Source organism: Heliangelus exortis, unplaced genomic scaffold (assembly GCF_036169615.1).
Source record: "Heliangelus exortis unplaced genomic scaffold, bHelExo1.hap1 Scaffold_79, whole genome shotgun sequence".
In the NCBI taxonomy this organism is placed as follows: Eukaryota; Metazoa; Chordata; class Aves; order Apodiformes; family Trochilidae; genus Heliangelus; species Heliangelus exortis.
This window is the reverse complement of record NW_027285995.1, coordinates 27,328-43,374: the sequence shown is the minus strand read 5'-3', so window position 1 is coordinate 43,374 and position 16,047 is coordinate 27,328. Positions and strand designations below refer to the sequence as shown.

Here is a 16,047-nt window from a genome sequence, read left to right as displayed (position 1 = left end):
TGGCGGGTGACGTCAGCGGCGGCGACGGCCAATCGGGAGGCGGCTGGTGTCTATATAAGGGCGGCCGGGGGCAGGCCGAGCGGCGCCATTTCGCTGGGACGAAGGGACGGAGCGGGTCGGGCCCGGTGCGCAGGGGGGGGCGGCCCCAAACCGGATCCATCCTCCGCCGGGCGGCTCAGCCCCCGCCTCCGCTCTCCCGGAGGGATCGCCGGACCCTCCCCGGACCCTCCCCGGCCTCCGTAGCGACCCCTGCCTGCGGCCGGCGGCCAGGGGGCCCTCCTCCCATCGGCTGCGCCGCGCTCCCGCCCTCCTCCCCTCAGCGCCAAGATGGAGCCCGCCCGGTGAAATTTTTTTTTTTTTTTTTTTTTCCGCGCTGCAATCCGCTGTCATCCGCCACCGGGACCTCCGCCGCTCGCCTCCTCCCCGCTCCCCGCGGACTCCGGCGGCTTCCCGCGACGCGGCCAGGGTTGTATTGACGCCATCGCGGAGGATTTGACACCCGCCGGGACCTCCGAACCGGAGACCCCCCCCTCACCTCCCCTTTACCCACCCGCCCCCCGTTACCGGCGCCCCCTCCCCACCGTTGCGACCCCGTTCTCCGGTCCCCGACGCCATTTCCTCCGCTCCCCTCGATGTGAAAGCCGCTGGATGGTCCCGTCTCGCCGCCGTTCATCGGCCGGAGGAGCCGCCGCCGCTGCCGCTTGAGGCCCGCCCAGCCCGGCCGCGCCCTGCCGGGGGAGGGGAGGGGGTGCCCGGGCTCGTCCCCCCTCCCCGTTACTCGGTGATGCGCTAACCCCGGGGGTCCGGACCCCCCCCACACACCGGGCCGGGACCGCCGAACCTTTTCGCCGGGCAAAGTGGGGGGGTCGTCGGAGGAGACGACGGCGGCGGGAGGAGGAGGAGGAGGAGGTGGTGGTGGTGGTGGTGGTGAAGGAGGTGAAGGACGGCCGGGCCCGCGGGCCGGACACGCAGCCGCCGGCATGTTGCAGAATGTGAATCCCCAGAGCAAGTAGGTCCCGCCGTGGGGGTCTGTGACACGCGTGGGTCGTGGCGTTGACACGGAAAGATGTTTGGGGGGTGTACGAGCCGTGTTGGGGTTACCCTGAGATCGCCTCTTGGGGCACCCGGGGATAAACGGAGCGGGGCAGGCGCTGCTTGCCCGCCCGCTCCCCCCGCGAGTGGGTGTGGGGTTTGTCCCACCGTCACCCGAGGCCACCGTGTCCTCGTCCTTGGCTCCGGAGCGGTGCCCTTGGGCCGCTCGGCACCCCCGGGGAAAAAGGGGAGAGGTCCCCCGGGTGACAGCGGCTTCCCCGTGAGAGCCAACCCCCGGGGTTGTGGTCACCCGTGGGTCAGCCTCAGGGCACACGGGTGGGGTTCCCCCTCCCCACTTCAGGTGCTGAGCTCAGGGAACCCCCGCGTGACCTCGTGTGGGTGGCTCTGTTGTCACCCCCGTGGTGTTTTCTGGTTTATTTTGCGACAAATTTTTACGGGGTGGCTTCAGGCCGCTCCTCGGCTGCCGGAAAACCGTGGTGGTGACCCCAAAACGCGTTTTTTTCACCCAAAAACCCACGCCGGGAGCGTGACACCGTGACAGTTGTGACTGCCTCTTGCCGTGTCCCCGTGGGTCCCTTCGGGTCACGGTGGTGTCACCACCCCCCACCCTTCAAGTCCTGACCCCCGAATTGGCCATCAGGCTCAGCGTGGGGCTTCTCCACGCCCCCCACGCCCCCCCGTGGAGCAGTCTCGCGTGGACGTGGCGTTGTCACTTGTCACCTCCTCGGCTTCTTTGTTCCGGGCCGAACCTGGACCCGCGCCAACCCCCCCCCTCCTCCTCCTCCAACGAGGATTTTTTGGGTGCCGCCGAAATCCCCAAACAGCCCCAAAACTCCTCGGAGAAAATCCCTGCGGGCTCCCACGCGCCTTCCCGAGGGATCCATCCCAAAATTTGGGATCCATCCCAAAATTCGGGATCGTTTTGGCCGCGGTGACATCAAATGGCAGCGCCCTGAGCCGCGGGTTTTTTTTTTAAGCTTTTTCCCCCACCCCGTTGGTTTTTTTTGGCCGAGGGGATGTCCGAGCCCCCCGGGGTGATTTTTTGGGGGGGCGGGGGGGGTTATTTTTTTCCCCTTTTCCTTATTTTTTTCCAGGATTCTGGGGGGGAGGGCAATGCCGGGCTCTTGGGTTTGGCGACGGAATCGACTCCGGGCAAACGGATCCGCAAACCCTCGCTGCTCTACGAGGGTTTTGAAAGCCCGACCATGGCTTCTGTCCCAGCCCTCAGTCCCCTCCTCAGGTCAATCCACCTCCTCCCGAAGTTTCCAATCCCAAAAAACCGGGACGCCTCACCAACCAACTCCAATATCTCCACAAAGTGGTGATGAAAGCTCTCTGGAAGCACCAGTTTGCTTGGCCCTTCCGCCAACCCGTCGACGCCGTCAAGCTGGGCCTCCCGGTAACCACCAACACCCCCCTCCTTTTCCCAGGGTGACTGTCAGGCTGTTTGTGTCCCCCTTTTTCCCTACGTGCAGGCAGGGGGTGTCAGGCTGAAACATCCACCTTTTTCCTGCCTGGATTTTTTTTTTCCTTTGATCCCCTCCCCAAAAAAATTCCAGGGCCGGCGCCGTCCCCCTCCCGGGGGTTCTGCCCCAAAGCTGCAGGTGCCTGAGCTGTGCTGCTCCCCCTTAATTTTTGGGGGGGTTTAACTCGAATCCTCGACCCCTCGGAGGTGTCCTCAGAGCAGCTGCCACCCCCTTTTTATTATTTTTGGGTTTTTTTATCATTCCCCGTGTCCCCCCTCCTAAAAAAAAGGTCCAGCTGAGGTGACACAGCAGCAGCTCTGGAGGTAACCTGGACCTTTTCCCCTCCTAATCTCTTGTCCCTGGATGAATTTTGCAGATTCCCACTTTGTAGAAGACATCTTGTGATCCCCAAAATTAAACGCCAGGCCCCCCCGTGCACCTGTGGCGCCCAAGGAGTTAAAGCCCTGAGGTAATTTATTCCAAAAAAAAAAAAAAAAAAAAGCAAAAAAACCCCAAAAAACGGAGCTTTAGCATCTCCCAAAAAAAAAAAAAATAAATTCAGCCTTAGTTCTTGCCCTCCTTTCAGCTCTCCTCTGGGGCACACCCCCCCCCTCCAACCACCGGGGTCGAGTTGTCCCTTTCCCAGTGTAGGTTCCCCAAGCCCTTAGGGCCCCCCCTCAGCCCTCGGGGGGTGCCAGAGGGACGGGGCCATTTTGGGGTGGGGATTGTTGGTTTTTTGAGCCCCCCCCGATCCTCCCCCCCTGCCTGCACGCGGGTGACTGAGTGAGAGCTGAGTGGGTCTGCTGGGGGCTGGGGGTCGTGGTGTTGTCACCGAGGTGTCCCTGACCACCGGTTGTCCCCTTGCCTGTCCCTGGTTGCCAGGACTACCACAAGATCATCAAGCAGCCCATGGACATGGGGACAATCAAACGGCGTCTGGAGAACAACTACTACTGGGGGGCTGCAGAGTGCATGCAGGACTTCAACACCATGTTCACCAACTGTTACATCTACAAACAAGGTGAGCACAGCCCTCCACGAGTCCCTTTGTCACCTTCCTGCCACGCTCTGGGTGTCACCTCTCCTCTTCTCCACAGCCACGGACGACATCGTGCTGATGGCCCAAACCCTGGAGAAGATCTTCCTGCAGAAAGTGGCTCAGATGCCAGCAGAAGAACAGGAAATCGTGGTACCGGTGGCCAAGAACAGCCACAAGAAAGGAGCATCCCGGGCAGCAGGTACAACCCACCACAGGGTGTTGTGACAACAACACCTCAACCCAACACCCAGGGGAGAAAGAGCGAGGGGTCGGGTGGTTGCGCGAGGTGGCGGTGGCACCGCAGGGGTCGGACCCGGTGGGACCTGTTGGGATTTCTGCCTGTTCCCAGCTCTCCTGGCGGGCCTGACAGGCGCTCAGCAAGTACCGGCGGTGTCCTCGGTGTCCCACGTCTACACCCCGAGCCCCGACATCCCAACAACCATCGTCAACATCCCCCACCCCTCCGTCATCGCCGCGCCGCTCCTCAAGTCGCTGCACTCCCCGCCCGTCCTCCCCGCGCCCGCTCCCACCCAACCCCTGGCCAAGGTAGGATGGGGGGGAAGAGTTTTCCTTCCCCTCGCTCCCCCCGTTGGGTTTTTTGGGGCTTGGGGTTTATTTTTTGGGTGTTTCTGGCAGAAGAAAGGGGTGAAACGGAAAGCTGACACCACCACCCCCACCACCACCGCCATCATCGCCACCAGCGGCGAATCCTCCCCCTCGGCCACGCTGCTGGAGGCCAAAGCTGCCAAAATCCCAGCTCGGCGGGAGAGCGGCCGCCCCATCAAACCTCCCAGGAAAGATTTACCCGATTCCCAACAACACAAACTTCCAAAAAAGGGGAAATTATCCGAACAGCTGAAATATTGCAACGGGATCCTCAAGGAGCTGCTCTCCAAAAAACACGCGGCCTACGCTTGGCCCTTCTACAAACCCGTCGACGCCTCAGCCCTGGGGCTCCACGACTACCACGAGATCATCAAGCACCCCATGGACCTCAGCACCATCAAGGTGAGAGCTCAGGCTTCCTTTTTGAGGAGAATTCGGGGGCTTTTGGGACAATCCCTCAAGGTTTTCTCCTCGCAGAGGAAGATGGAAAACCGCGACTACCACGATGCGCAGGAGGTTCGCCGCCGACGTCCGGTTGATGTTCTCCAACTGCTACAAGTACAACCCCCCAGACCACGACGTGGTGGCCATGGCTCGCAAGCTGCAGGTGTGACACTTGTCCCCAAACGTCCCTAAATGTCCCCGAGTGGGGTTTTTTGGGTGTTTTTTTAACGTTTTTGCTCCCCAGGACGTCTTCGAGTTCAGCTACGCCAAGATGCCGGATGAGCCGCAGGACGCCAGCCCCCCCTCAGTCTCTGCCCCTCTCCCCGGGGTCCTCTCCAAATCCTCCTCGGAAGAATCTTCCAGTGAGGATGATGAGGATGAGGAGGACGAGGAGGATGATGATGAAGATGAAAGCAGCACTGAGAGCTCCTCAGAGAGCGAGGAGAGCTCAGACTCCGAGGAGGAACGAGCCAACCGCTTGGCCGAGCTGCAGGAGCAGGTGAGGGACCCCGAGAACCCCCACGAGTGGGGTGTTTTTTTTGGGTTTTTTTTTTTTTTGTGTGTGTGTCCCCCAACCCCAAACCTCACCCCCTTCCCTGTCTCCCCCCCACAGCTGCGGGCAGTGCACGAGCAGCTGGCTGCCCTCTCGCAGGGCCCCGTTTCCAAACCCAAAAAAAAAGAGGGAAAAAAGAAAAAGAAAACATCCGAGAAGCACAAAGGCAGAGGAGGAGGAGGAGGAGGAGGAGGGGATGAAGAGAACAGGGCACGGCAGGCCAGCTCCGCAAGGCCAAGAAAGCTGCAGGAGGGGGCAGTGGGGGAGGCTCTAAGTGAGTATTTTTATTTTTTTTTTGGGGGGGTTTTAGGGGTTTTTTGGGGGGTTTTTTAGGTGGTGGCAGTGGCTGTGATGACTCTTTCCCCGGCGGAGCGACCATGGCGAGGATCTGGACAGAACAAGCCAAACCCTGTCTGAGCACTGCCAGGGGTTTTGGGGGGAAATCTGGGTTTTTTGGGGGGCTGAGGGGTGGTTTTAGGGGTGGATTTGGTTTTTGGGGGACAGGAGGAGTGGTTTGGGGTCTTTTTTGGGGGGATTTGGGGGAGGGGTCTGGTTTGGGGGTGGATCTGGTTTTTGGAACAAGGGAGCTGGTTTTGGGGTCTGTTTTTTGGGGGACTTGGTTGGTTTTGGGGGTGGATTTGTGTTTTTTGGGGGATGGGGGCTGGTTTTGGGTTTTGGGGACAAGGGAGCTGGGTTTGGATCTGATTTTTGGGGGGATGGGTCTGGTTTTGGGGTGGATCTGGTTTTTGGGGACGGGGGCTGGATCTGGTTTTTTGGGGGACAAGAGGAGTGGTTTGGGGTCTTTTTTGGGGGGATTTGGGGGAGGGGTCTGGTTGGGGGTGGATCTGGTTTTTTGGGGGACGGGGGCTGGATCTGTTTTTTTGGGGGACTTGGGGGCTGGTTTTGGTTTTTGGGGACAAGGGAGCTGGGTTTGGATCTGATTTTTGGGGGGATGGGTCTGGTTTTGGGGGTGGATTTGGTTTTTTGGGGCCAGGGGGGCTGGATCTGTTTTTTTGGGGGGACAGGAGGAGAGGTTTGGGGTCTGTTTTTTGGGGGGATTTGGGGGAGGGGTCTGGTTTGGGGGTGGATCTGGTTTTTGGGAACAAGGGAGCTGGTTTGGGGTCTGTTTTTTGGGGGACTTGTCTGGTTTTGGGGGTGGATCTGGTTTTTTGGGGCACAGGGGCTGGTTTTGGTTTTTGGGGACAAGGGAGCTGGGTTTGGATCTGATTTTTGGGGGGATGGGTCTGGTTTTGGGGGTGGATTTGGTTTTTTGGGTCCAGGGGGGCTGGATCTGTTTTTTTGGGGGACTTGGAGGCTGGTTTTGGGGGTGGATCTGGTTTTTTGGGGGACAAGGGGGCTGCATCTGTTTTTTGGGGGATGGGGGGGTCATTTTAGGAGTGGATCTGTTTTTTTTGGGGACTTGGGGGGTCTGGTTTGGGGTGGATCTGGGTTTTTGGGGACAGGGGGCTGGTTTGGGGTCTGCTTTTTTGGGGGGATTTGGGGCATGGGGCTGGTTTGGGGGTAGTTTTTTTTTGGAGGGAACAGGATTTTTCTTGGTGGTTTTGGGGGATGGAAAGAGGGAGGTTGTGGGGAGCCAGGGGTTTTTTGGGGACAGGGGAGCTGGTTTTGGGGGTGGATCTGTTTTTTTTTTTTTTTTTTGGAGACAGGAGGAGTGGTTTGGGGTCTTTTTTGGGGGATTTGGGGGTTGGGTCTGGTTTGGGGGTGGATTAATTTTTGGGGACAAGGGAGCTGGGTTTGGATCTGATTTTTGGGGATGGGTCTGGTTTTGGGGGTGGATCTGTGTTTTTTGGGGACTGGGGGGCTGGATCTGTTTTTTGGGGGGATGGGGGGGTGGTTTTGGGGCTGGATCTGTTTTTTTGGGGGACTGGGGACTGGTTTGGGGTCTTTTTTTTTTTTTTTTTTGAGGGGTTTGGGGTAGAAGTTTGTTTTTTTTGGAGGGAACAGGATTTTTCCTGATGGTTTTGGGGACTGGAGTTTTTGGGATGGGAAGAGGGAAGTTTTGGGGAACCAGGGGGTTTTTGGGGACAGGGGGGCTGGTTTGGGATCTGCTTTTTGGGGGATTTGGGGCTGGTTTAGGGGTAGAAATTTGGGGTTTTTTGCGGGCGACAGGAATTTTCTTTCATTTTGGGGATTGGAGTTTTTGGGATGGAATTAGGGAGGTTTTGGGGATCCAGGGGTTTTTGGGGATGGGGTTTTTTGGGGGCCAGCTGGATTGGGGTGATTTTGGGTTCAGGGACCAATTTGGGGGCAGAAGTTGGTTTTGGTTTTTTTTTTTTTGCGGGCGGCTTCTTTCGTTTCAGGGATCGGAGTTTTTGGGGATGGAAATAGGGAGGTTTTGGGGTTTTGGGGATGGGGGTTTTGGGTTTTACCCCAATCCCTGACCCTTCTGCCTTGGTTTTTCCCATCAGGAAGAGGGGGGCTGGTTTGGGATCTGCTTTTTTGGGGGGATTTGGGTCTGGTTTGGGGGTAGAAGTTTGGGGTTTTTTGCAGGCGACAGGAATTTTCTTTCATTTTGGGGATTGAAGTTTTTGGGGATGGAATTAGGGAGGTTTTGGGGATGGAATTAGGGAGGTTTTGGGGATCCAGGGGGTTTTTGGGGATGGGGTTTTTTTTGGGGCCATCTGGATTGGGGTGATTTTGGGTTCAGGGACCAATTTGGGGGCAGAAGTTGTTTGTTTTTTTTTTTTTTTTGCGGGCGACTTCTTTCGTTTCAGGGATCAGAGTTTTTGGGGATGGAAATAGGGAGGTTTTGGGGTTTTGGGGATGGGGGTTTTGGGTTTTACCCCAATCCCTGACCCTTCTGCCTTGGTTTTTCCCATCAGGAAGAGGGGGGCTGGTTTGGGATCTGCTTTTTTGGGGGATTTGGGGCTGGTTTGGGGGTAGAAGTTTGGGGTTTTTTGCGGGTGACAGGAATTTTCTTTCATTTTGGGGATTGGAGTTCTCGGGGATGGAATTAGGGAGGTTTTGGGGATCCAGAGGGTTTTTGGGGATGGGGGTTTTTTGGGGGCCAGCTGGATTGGGGTGATTTTGGGTTCAGGGACCAATTTGGGGGTAGAAGTTGTGGTTTTTTTTTTTTTTTCTTGCGGGTGACTTCTTTCATTTCAGGGATCAGAGTTTTTGGGGATGGAAATAGGGAGGTTTTGGGGCTTTGGGGATGGGGGTTTTGGGTTTTACCCCAATCCCTGACCCTTCTGCCTTGGTTTTTCCCATCAGGAAGAGGGGGGGCTGGTTTGGGATCTGCTTTTTTGGGGGATTTGGGGCTGGTTTAGGGGTAGAAGTTTGGGGTTTTTTGCGGGCGACAGGAATTTTCTTTCATTTTGGGGATTGAAGTTTTTGGGGATGGAAAGAGGGAGGTTTTGGGGAACTGGGGGGTCTTGGGAACCAGGGGGGGTTTTGGGGATGGGAATTTATTTGAATAGGGGGACATTTTGGGTTCGGGGACCAGTTTGGGGGTAGAAGTTGGGTTTTTTTTGCCAGCGACTTCTTTCGTTTCGGGGATCGGAGTTTTTGTGGAGGGAAAAACGAAGGTTTTGGGGGTTTTTGGGAACCTGGGTTTTTTTTGGGGATGGGGGTTTTTTTGGGGGACAGCTGGATTGGGGGAGATTTGGGGGATGGGTGTTTGGGGGTGATTTGGGGGATTGGTCTGGTTTGGGGGTAGAAGTTGGTTTTTTTTTTGCCAGTGACTTCTTTCGTTTCGGGGATCGGAGTTTTTGTGGAGGGAAAAACGAAGGTTTTGGGGAACTGGGGGGTTTTTGGAGGTCCACGAGGGTTTTGGGGATGGGATTTTTAGCTTCAGGGTTGGTTTTACCTCAATCCCTGACCTTGCTTCCTTGATTTGTCCCCCCAGGAACTCAAAGAAGGCGTCAAAAGCGGCGCTGCCCCCTCCGGCGTCGGCTCTTTACGATTCGGAGGAGGAGGAGGAGAGCAAACCCATGACGTACGACGAGAAACGTCAGCTGAGCTTGGACATCAACAAACTCCCAGGGGAAAAGCTGGGCAGGGTGGTTCACATCATCCAATCCAGGGAACCTTCCCTGAGAGATTCCAACCCCGAGGAAATCGAGATCGACTTCGAAACCCTCAAACCTTCCACCCTCCGGGAGCTGGAGCGCTACGTCCTCTCCTGCCTGCGGAAGAAACCCCGCAAGCCCTACAGTGAGAGTAAGCCCTGGGAAAATACCACCATTAAAGGTTGTTTTTTAATTTTTTAGGGTGTTGAAGCCTTGAATTCACCTTTTTTCTCCTCTTTTCCCAGCCCTGAAGAAGCCGGTGGGGAAGACGAAAGAGGAGCTGGCGCTGGAGAAGAAGCGGGAGCTGGAGAAGCGGCTGCAGGACGTCAGCGGGCAGCTCAACTCCACCAAGAAACCCCCGAAAAAAGGTGATTAAAAAAGGGTTAATCAGGTCACTGTCCCCTTGACGAGCTCGGGGGCAACGTTTTTGGGCTTGGGGGCAACGTTTTTTGGGCTTGGGGACAAGGTTTTTGGGCTCGGGGGTGACGTTTTTGGGTGCGGGATGGGTGAGCGTTGAGGAGATCTGGAGTTTTTCTTGGCCTGCTTTGGGTTTGGGCCTGAAAAAAAAGGGGGTGGAGAAGGGTTAAAGGTAGAAAGAAATTCAGTGAGAAGGGTTAAAACTAGAAAAATTCTGTCAGAAGGGGCCAAACTGGAGAGAAATTCTGTCAGAAGGGGCCAAACTGGAGAGAAATTCTGTCAGAAGGGGCAAAACTGGAAAAAATTTTGTCAGAAGGGGCAAAACTGGAGAGAAATTTTGTCAGAAGGGGCAAAACTGGAAAAAATTTTGTCAGAAGGGTCCAAACTAAAAGAAATTCTGTCAGAACAGGTAAAACTGGAAAAAATTCTGTCAGAAGGATCCAAACTAAAAGAAATTCTGTCAGAAGGGTCCAAACTAAAAGAAATTCTGTCAGAAGGGTCCAAACTGGAAAAAATTCTGTCAAAAGGGTCGAAACTGGAATGACATTCTGTCAGAAAGGGCAAAACTAGAAAATAATTTGTCAGAAGGGGCCAAACTGGAAAAAATTCTGTCCGAAGGGTCCTAACTAGAAACAAATTCTGTCAGAAGGATTGAAAACTGGGAAGAAATTCTGCCAGAAGGGGCAAAACTAGGAAGAAGTTATGTCAGAAAGGTCCAAACTGGAGAGAAATTCTGTCAGAAGGGTCCAAACTGGAGAGAAATTCTGTCAGAAGGGTCCAAACTGGAGAGAAATTGTGTTAGAAGGGGCAAAACTGAAAAAAATTCTGTCAAAAGGGTCGAAACTGGAATGACATTCTGTCAGAAGGGGCCAAACTGGAAAAAATTCTGTCAGAAGGGTCCAAACTAGAAAGAAATTCTGTCAGAAGGGTCCAAACTTGAGAGAAATTGTGTGAGAATGGTTAAAACTAAAAAAAATTCTGTCAGAAGGGTTGAAACTGGGAAGAAATTGTTTTAGAAGGGGCAAAACTAGGAAGAAATTCTGTCAGAAGGGTCCAAACTGGAAACAAATTCTGTCAGAAGGGTCCAAACTGGAGAGAAATTTTGTCAGAAGGGTCCAAACTAGAAAGAAATTCTGTCAGAAGGGTCCGAACTGGAAACAAATTGTGTCAGAAGGATCCAAACTGGAAAGAAATTCTGTCAGAAGGGTCGAAACTAAAAAAATTTCTGTCAGAAGGGTCAAAAGGGGCAAAACTAGAAAGAAATTGTGTCAGAAGGGGCAAAACTAAAAAAAAAATCTTTCAGAAGGGTCCAAACTAGAAAGGAATTCTGTCAGGAGGGTCCAAACTTGAGAGAAATTGTCAGAAGGGTCCAAACTAAAAAAAATCCTGTCAGAAGGGTCGAAAGGGGCAAAACTAGAAAAAAATTGTGTCAGAAGGGGAAAAACTGAAAAAAATTCTGTCAGAAGGGTCGAAACTGGAGAGAAATTCTGTCAGAAGGAGCAAACTGGAAAGAAATTTGTCAGAAGGGGCCGAACTGGAAAAAATTCTGGCAGAAGGGTCCAAACTAGAAACAAATTCTGTCAGAAGGGGTAAAACTGGAAAAAATTCTGTCAGAAGGGTCCAAATTAGAAAGGAATTCTGTCAGGAGGGTTGAAACTTGAGAGAAATTGTCAGAAGGGTCCAAACTAAAAAAAATTCTGTCAGAAGGGTCGAAAGGGGCAAAACTAGAAAAAAATTGTGTCAGAAGGGGAAAAACTAAAAAAAAAATCTTTTGGAAGGGTCCAAACTAGAAAGGAATTCTGTCAGGAGGGTCCAAACTGGGAAGAAATTGTGTCAGAAGGGTCCAAACTAAAAAAAATTCTGTCAGAATGGTTAAAACTAAAAAAAAAAAAAAAATCGTTTAGGCCGCTCCATCCCGGTGCCGTTCAGGCTGATCTTGGAGTCTGGGAGCAACCTGTGCTTCTTGGTGATATCCCTAGGGATGAATTTCCAGCCCGGAGCATTCCATGCTTAATTCCTTGTGTTTTTTTAACCCTTTCCAGCCAGCGAAAAACCGGAATCAGCCCAACAAGTGGCCGTGTCCCGGCTCAGCGCTTCCAGCTCCAGCTCGGATTCCAGCAGCTCCAGCTCCAGCTCCTCCTCCTCCGACACCAGCGACTCCGATTCGGGATAAAAATGAAGGAGAAAATGGAGGGGGAGGAGATCGAGGAGGTCGCAACCCCCTCCCCTCCCCACAAGGTGGCAGCAGAACCGGGCGGAACCGCGGGCAGGTTCGGAAAAGGCTCTGCTGGACCGGACCCAGGTGAACCGGACTTGAGTGGGGGGGGGTGGGGGGGACCCCTCCCCATCTCCCCCCTGCTTGAGCCACAGACTTTTTGGGGGTGCAGGGAGGGAGGGGGGGGGCAGGGGGCACCCCAACGTTTACAGGGGAAGGGGCTGCAGGACCCCCCCTCTTTACCCTGGAGGAGTCACGGGGAGGGGGCTTCAAGCCCCCCCTCAATCTCCCTCTTTTTTTTTTTTTCCCCCCCTCACCCCCCCCCCCCCCCCCCAGCAGGTTTTATTGTTTGTTTTAGGTTGGGGTTTTTTTTTTTGGGGGGGTTTTTTGTTTTTTTTGTTGTTGTTGTTTTCTGATTTTCGTGGGGTTTTTCTTCCCGAAAAAAAAAAAAAAGGGGGGGAAAAAAAAAAAAAAAAGTTTTTGGGGGTTTTTAAGAAATAAAAAGTAAAAAAAAAAAAAAAAAAATATAAAAAAGAAAAAAATACTTAAAAACAGTTCAAAAAAAAGAATAAAATGAAAAATTTAAAAAAAAAAAACAAAACAAACCCTGAAGTGGGGGGGGTTGAGAAGCCCAAATTTGGGTTTTGCTGTGGCTGCCCTTCCCCACCCCCCGTCCCTCCCTCTTTTTTTTTTTTTTCCTTTTTTTTTTTTTTTTTTTTTTTTAATTTATTTGCCCTGCCTCGTGCTGGTGGGGGAGGGGGGGAAAGCAAAAACCCCCCCCAGGGACAAAAAAACCCCCCTGAGGTGGCCAGGGCAGAACAATCCCACCCGTGGCAGGGGGAGGGAGGTCCCCACTTGATTATTTTTTTTTTTTACGTTGTCTGTATAATTTTTTTCTACTCGTTTTCATTTTTTTGGGGTATTTTTTTTCCCCCCCCCTCCCTCCCTCCTTTTCACCCCCCCTTTTCCTTCCCCCCCCCCCCCATCCCCCCACCCCTTAGAGCTGTGTTTTCATCTGAAAATTGTCTTGTTTCAAACCTTTGGATTCTTTAACATGTAAATAAAGAAAATATTATTCGAGTTGAGCCACCCCGGGGGCAGCATTGTCACTTGAGGGGGGGGGGAGGTGACATCCTGGGGGGGTTGGGGACACGGGTGACACCCAAAAAGGTGGCACAGAGGAGCAGGACACGCGTTGTCCCCAAGGAAGGGGACGTTGTCACCCTTGGTGCCACCCAAAAAGGTGACACGGGGGGTGGCTGAGGGTTGTCCCCAAAGTAGGGGGCATGGGGACATCAGGGGATGTCACCCGTGGGGTTGGGGACACGGGTGACACCCAAAAAAGGTGGCACAGGGGGTGGCAGAGGAGCAGGACACGCGTTGTCCTCAAGGTAGGGGACATTGTGACCCTTGGGAGTGGGGACAGATGTCACCCGTGGGGCTGGGGACACGGGTGACACCCCAGAGGGGTGGCACAGGGGGTGGCAGAGGAGTAGGGGACATTGTCACCCGTGGGGAGGGGATGTGACACCCTGGAGGGGTTGGGGACACGGGTGACACCCCAGAGAGGTGGCAGAGGAGCAGGACACGCGTTGTCCCCAAGGAAGGGGACGTTGTCACCCTTGGTGCCACCCAAAAAGGTGACACGGGGTGGCTGAGGGTTGTCCCCAAAGTGCAGGGGATGTTGTCACCCTTGGTGACATCCTGGGGGGGTTGGGGACACGGGTGACACCCCAGAGAGGTGGCACAGGGGGTGGCAGAGGATCAGGACACTTGTCCCCAAGGTAGGGGACATTGTCACCCTTGGGAGTGGGGACAGATGTCACCAGTGGGGATGGGGACACGGGTGACACCCTAGAGGGGTGGCACAGGGGGTGGCAGAGGAGTAGGGGACATTGTCACCCGTGGGGAGGGGGATGTGACACCCTTGTGAGTGGGGACAGATGTCACCCGTGGAGCTGGGGACGTGTCACCCACTGGGGGTGGTGGCACCGGTCACCCTGGACCCCTCAACCCCCCCCTCCCACCCCTGGGACACGCCGGGTGACACGAGGACTCCGTGGGGGTGTCCCCAAAGGTTTTTACTGCTGCGTGGGTGCCCCGTGGGGTGGGGGGGGGACACCAACGGGGGGGGTTGGGGACAGGGGACAAGGATGGGGCCACGGGGGTGACCCGTGGGGCAGAGGGATGGCACCAAGAGGGTGTGGGGGGGGGTTGGGGCCAGGGGTTGGGGGGCAGGGGACGGGGTTGGGTCCACGCGGGGTGACCCGTGGGATGGGTGTGGGGGGGTGTGGGGTTAGAGCTGGAGGGGTTTTAGGGAGGTTTTGGGGGGGTTTTAGGGGGTCCCCCCCCTCAGAGGGGGTCCCGGTGGGTGCGGGGGCCGCTCATCTTGCTGGCTTTGATGATGAGGATGGTGCCTCCCACGATGCCCACGATGCCCACGGCCAAACCCAGGCCACACACCACGGTCTCGGTGGCTTGGGAGGGGGGGGAGGGCACCTGGGGATCTGCGGGGGGGGTGAGAAGAGGGGGGGGGTGAGGTGCTGAGGGACCCCGGGGGACCCTGAGGGACCCCACTGGACCCCGGGGGACCCCACGGGACCCCACGGGACCCCGATGGGCCCCGGGGCACCCCACGGGACCCCAAGGGACCCCAATGGACCCCGGGGCACCCCACGGGACCCCAAGGGACCCCGGGCGACCCCCGTGGGACCCCAATGGACCCTGGGGGACCCCATGGGACCCCCCGGGACACCTGGGGACCCCACGAGACCCCGAGGGACCCCAAGGGACCCCACGGGACCCCAAGGGACCCCGGGCGACCCCGTGGGACCCCAATGGACCCTGGGGGACCCCACGGGACCCCACGGGACCCCAATGGACCCCGAGGGACCCCAAGGGACCACACGGGACCCCCCCGGGACACCTGGGGACCCCACGGGACCCCGAGGGCCCGGCTCCCCCCTTCCTCCTCCTCACCCCAGTGTTTGGTCTCGGCGTGGGGCAGCCCCTCGTGTTCCACGCGGCAGTCGTAGAAATCCCCCCGGGTGGGGATGAAAGTCAGGTAGGAAAATTTTCGGAAGGTGTTGTCTTCCCGGGGGTAAAAAACCGTCTCGAAAACCCCTTCCCTCACCTCCTCCCCGTTCCTCAGCCACGAGATGGAAATCACGGGTGGCCAAAAGTTTTCCACGAAGCAGATGAGGACGTTGGGTTCCTCCAGCTCCACGCGGTGCTTGGGGAACACCCTCACCACGGGTGGCACTGGGGACAAAAGAGGGACACGGCCTCAACCTTCCCCTCCCCCTCACACCCCACCCACGGACCCCTCCCCCCCCCCTCTCCCCTCCAGGGGTGCTGCTGGGTGCCGTGTGCCCCGCGTGGGGTGCCCCGTGGGTTACCGCTGGTTCCGTGGGAGCCGTTGGACCTTTTCATCATGATCTCCAAGTTCTGTTTCATGACGTCCATGTTCTGCAGAGCTCCCTGAGCCTCGAAATTCGCGAAGGTCCCGAACTCTGGAAGCCTCCAAACCGTCTCCTGCTTTTCCAGATCCACGTGGAAAATCTCGTCCCCGTCGAAGTCGAACATGAACTGGCCCCCCTCCTCCCCCCTCCTCTCATCCCGCTGGTAGAAGTCAACCTGGATCAGCTTGTGCTCCACTGGGGGAAAAAAAAAAAAACAACAAAACACGCGTGGGCTCCCTGCCCTCCCCCTTCCCGTGGGGTTCACCCCACACGGAGCCTCCGCCTTCCCTTGGGGTCCCACGGGGCCGGGCAAACGCTGAGCCCCCCTCCCCAGGAAACCAGCTCCCCCCCCCCCGAGCTCAGGCTGTGGGAGTGGGGACCCTCCCCACGCAGGGACCCTCCAGTGGGCCGGGACAGCCACGGGACGCGCCGGGCTGGGGGGGTGCAGGGAGCGAAGGTCCTGAGCCCCCCTCCACACCCACCCCCCGCAGCTCCCCACGATCCCGGCCCCACCTCAGGGCACCCCACAGCCCCCCCGTGTCCGCGGCCCCACCTTTGATGCCTCCCACTCCACGCAGGACCAGCACGGCGAGGAGCACCAGTGGGACGCCCCGTCCTGCGGCCATCGCGACACCGGCACCGAGAGAGGAGTCGTGGGGGGTCGGACGAGGGGGTTCGGGGACCCACCCGTGTCCTGGACCAATGGGTGGCAGCGCCGGGGGCGGGTCAGCTGTTGCCAGGCAGAACAGCAGCACCCAGCAC

The 16,047-nt window shown here is 56.4% G+C and overlaps 2 protein-coding genes across 2 annotated transcripts; one reads left to right on the top strand and one right to left on the bottom strand.

Moving 5' to 3' along the window:
* Window positions 1-2,144: 2,144 nt before the first annotated feature.
* Window positions 2,145-12,913, top strand: LOC139791004 (bromodomain-containing protein 2-like). The gene is given in 14 exon segments (XM_071732792.1): window positions 2,145-2,279; window positions 2,282-2,452; window positions 3,402-3,540; window positions 3,617-3,757; window positions 3,908-4,104; window positions 4,195-4,566; window positions 4,642-4,680; window positions 4,682-4,771; window positions 4,853-5,107; window positions 5,222-5,378; window positions 5,381-5,435; window positions 9,030-9,343; window positions 9,438-9,560; window positions 11,652-12,913. Coding segments are annotated over 14 exon segments (2,205 nt in total). The 5' UTR covers window positions 2,145-2,258; the 3' UTR covers window positions 11,783-12,913.
* A 973-nt stretch (window positions 12,914-13,886) lies between these two features.
* On the bottom strand, window positions 13,887-15,970 carry LOC139790999 (HLA class II histocompatibility antigen, DR alpha chain). Its single transcript, XM_071732786.1, has 4 exons — window positions 15,839-15,970; window positions 15,223-15,480; window positions 14,804-15,085; window positions 13,887-14,331 (listed from the first exon to the last, which is right to left on the bottom strand). The coding sequence occupies exons 1-4, from the start codon at window positions 15,909-15,911 to the stop codon at window positions 14,177-14,179; spliced, it is 768 nt and encodes a 255-aa protein (XP_071588887.1). The 5' UTR covers window positions 15,912-15,970; the 3' UTR covers window positions 13,887-14,176.
* Window positions 15,971-16,047: the final 77 nt, after the last annotated feature.

Coding starts and splice junctions, on each gene's coding strand:
- LOC139790999 (XM_071732786.1), bottom strand. CDS start 15,911: ATGGCCGCAGGACGGGGCGTCCCACTGGTGCTCCTCGCCGTGCTGGTC. Junction 15,481..15,838: donor TGGAGTGGGAGGCATCAAAG/GTGGGGCCGCGG, acceptor TTTTTCCCCCAG/TGGAGCACAAGCTGATCCAG. Junction 14,332..14,803: donor CGCCGAGACCAAACACTGGG/GTGAGGAGGAGG, acceptor CCCCCCCCGCAG/ATCCCCAGGTGCCCTCCCCC.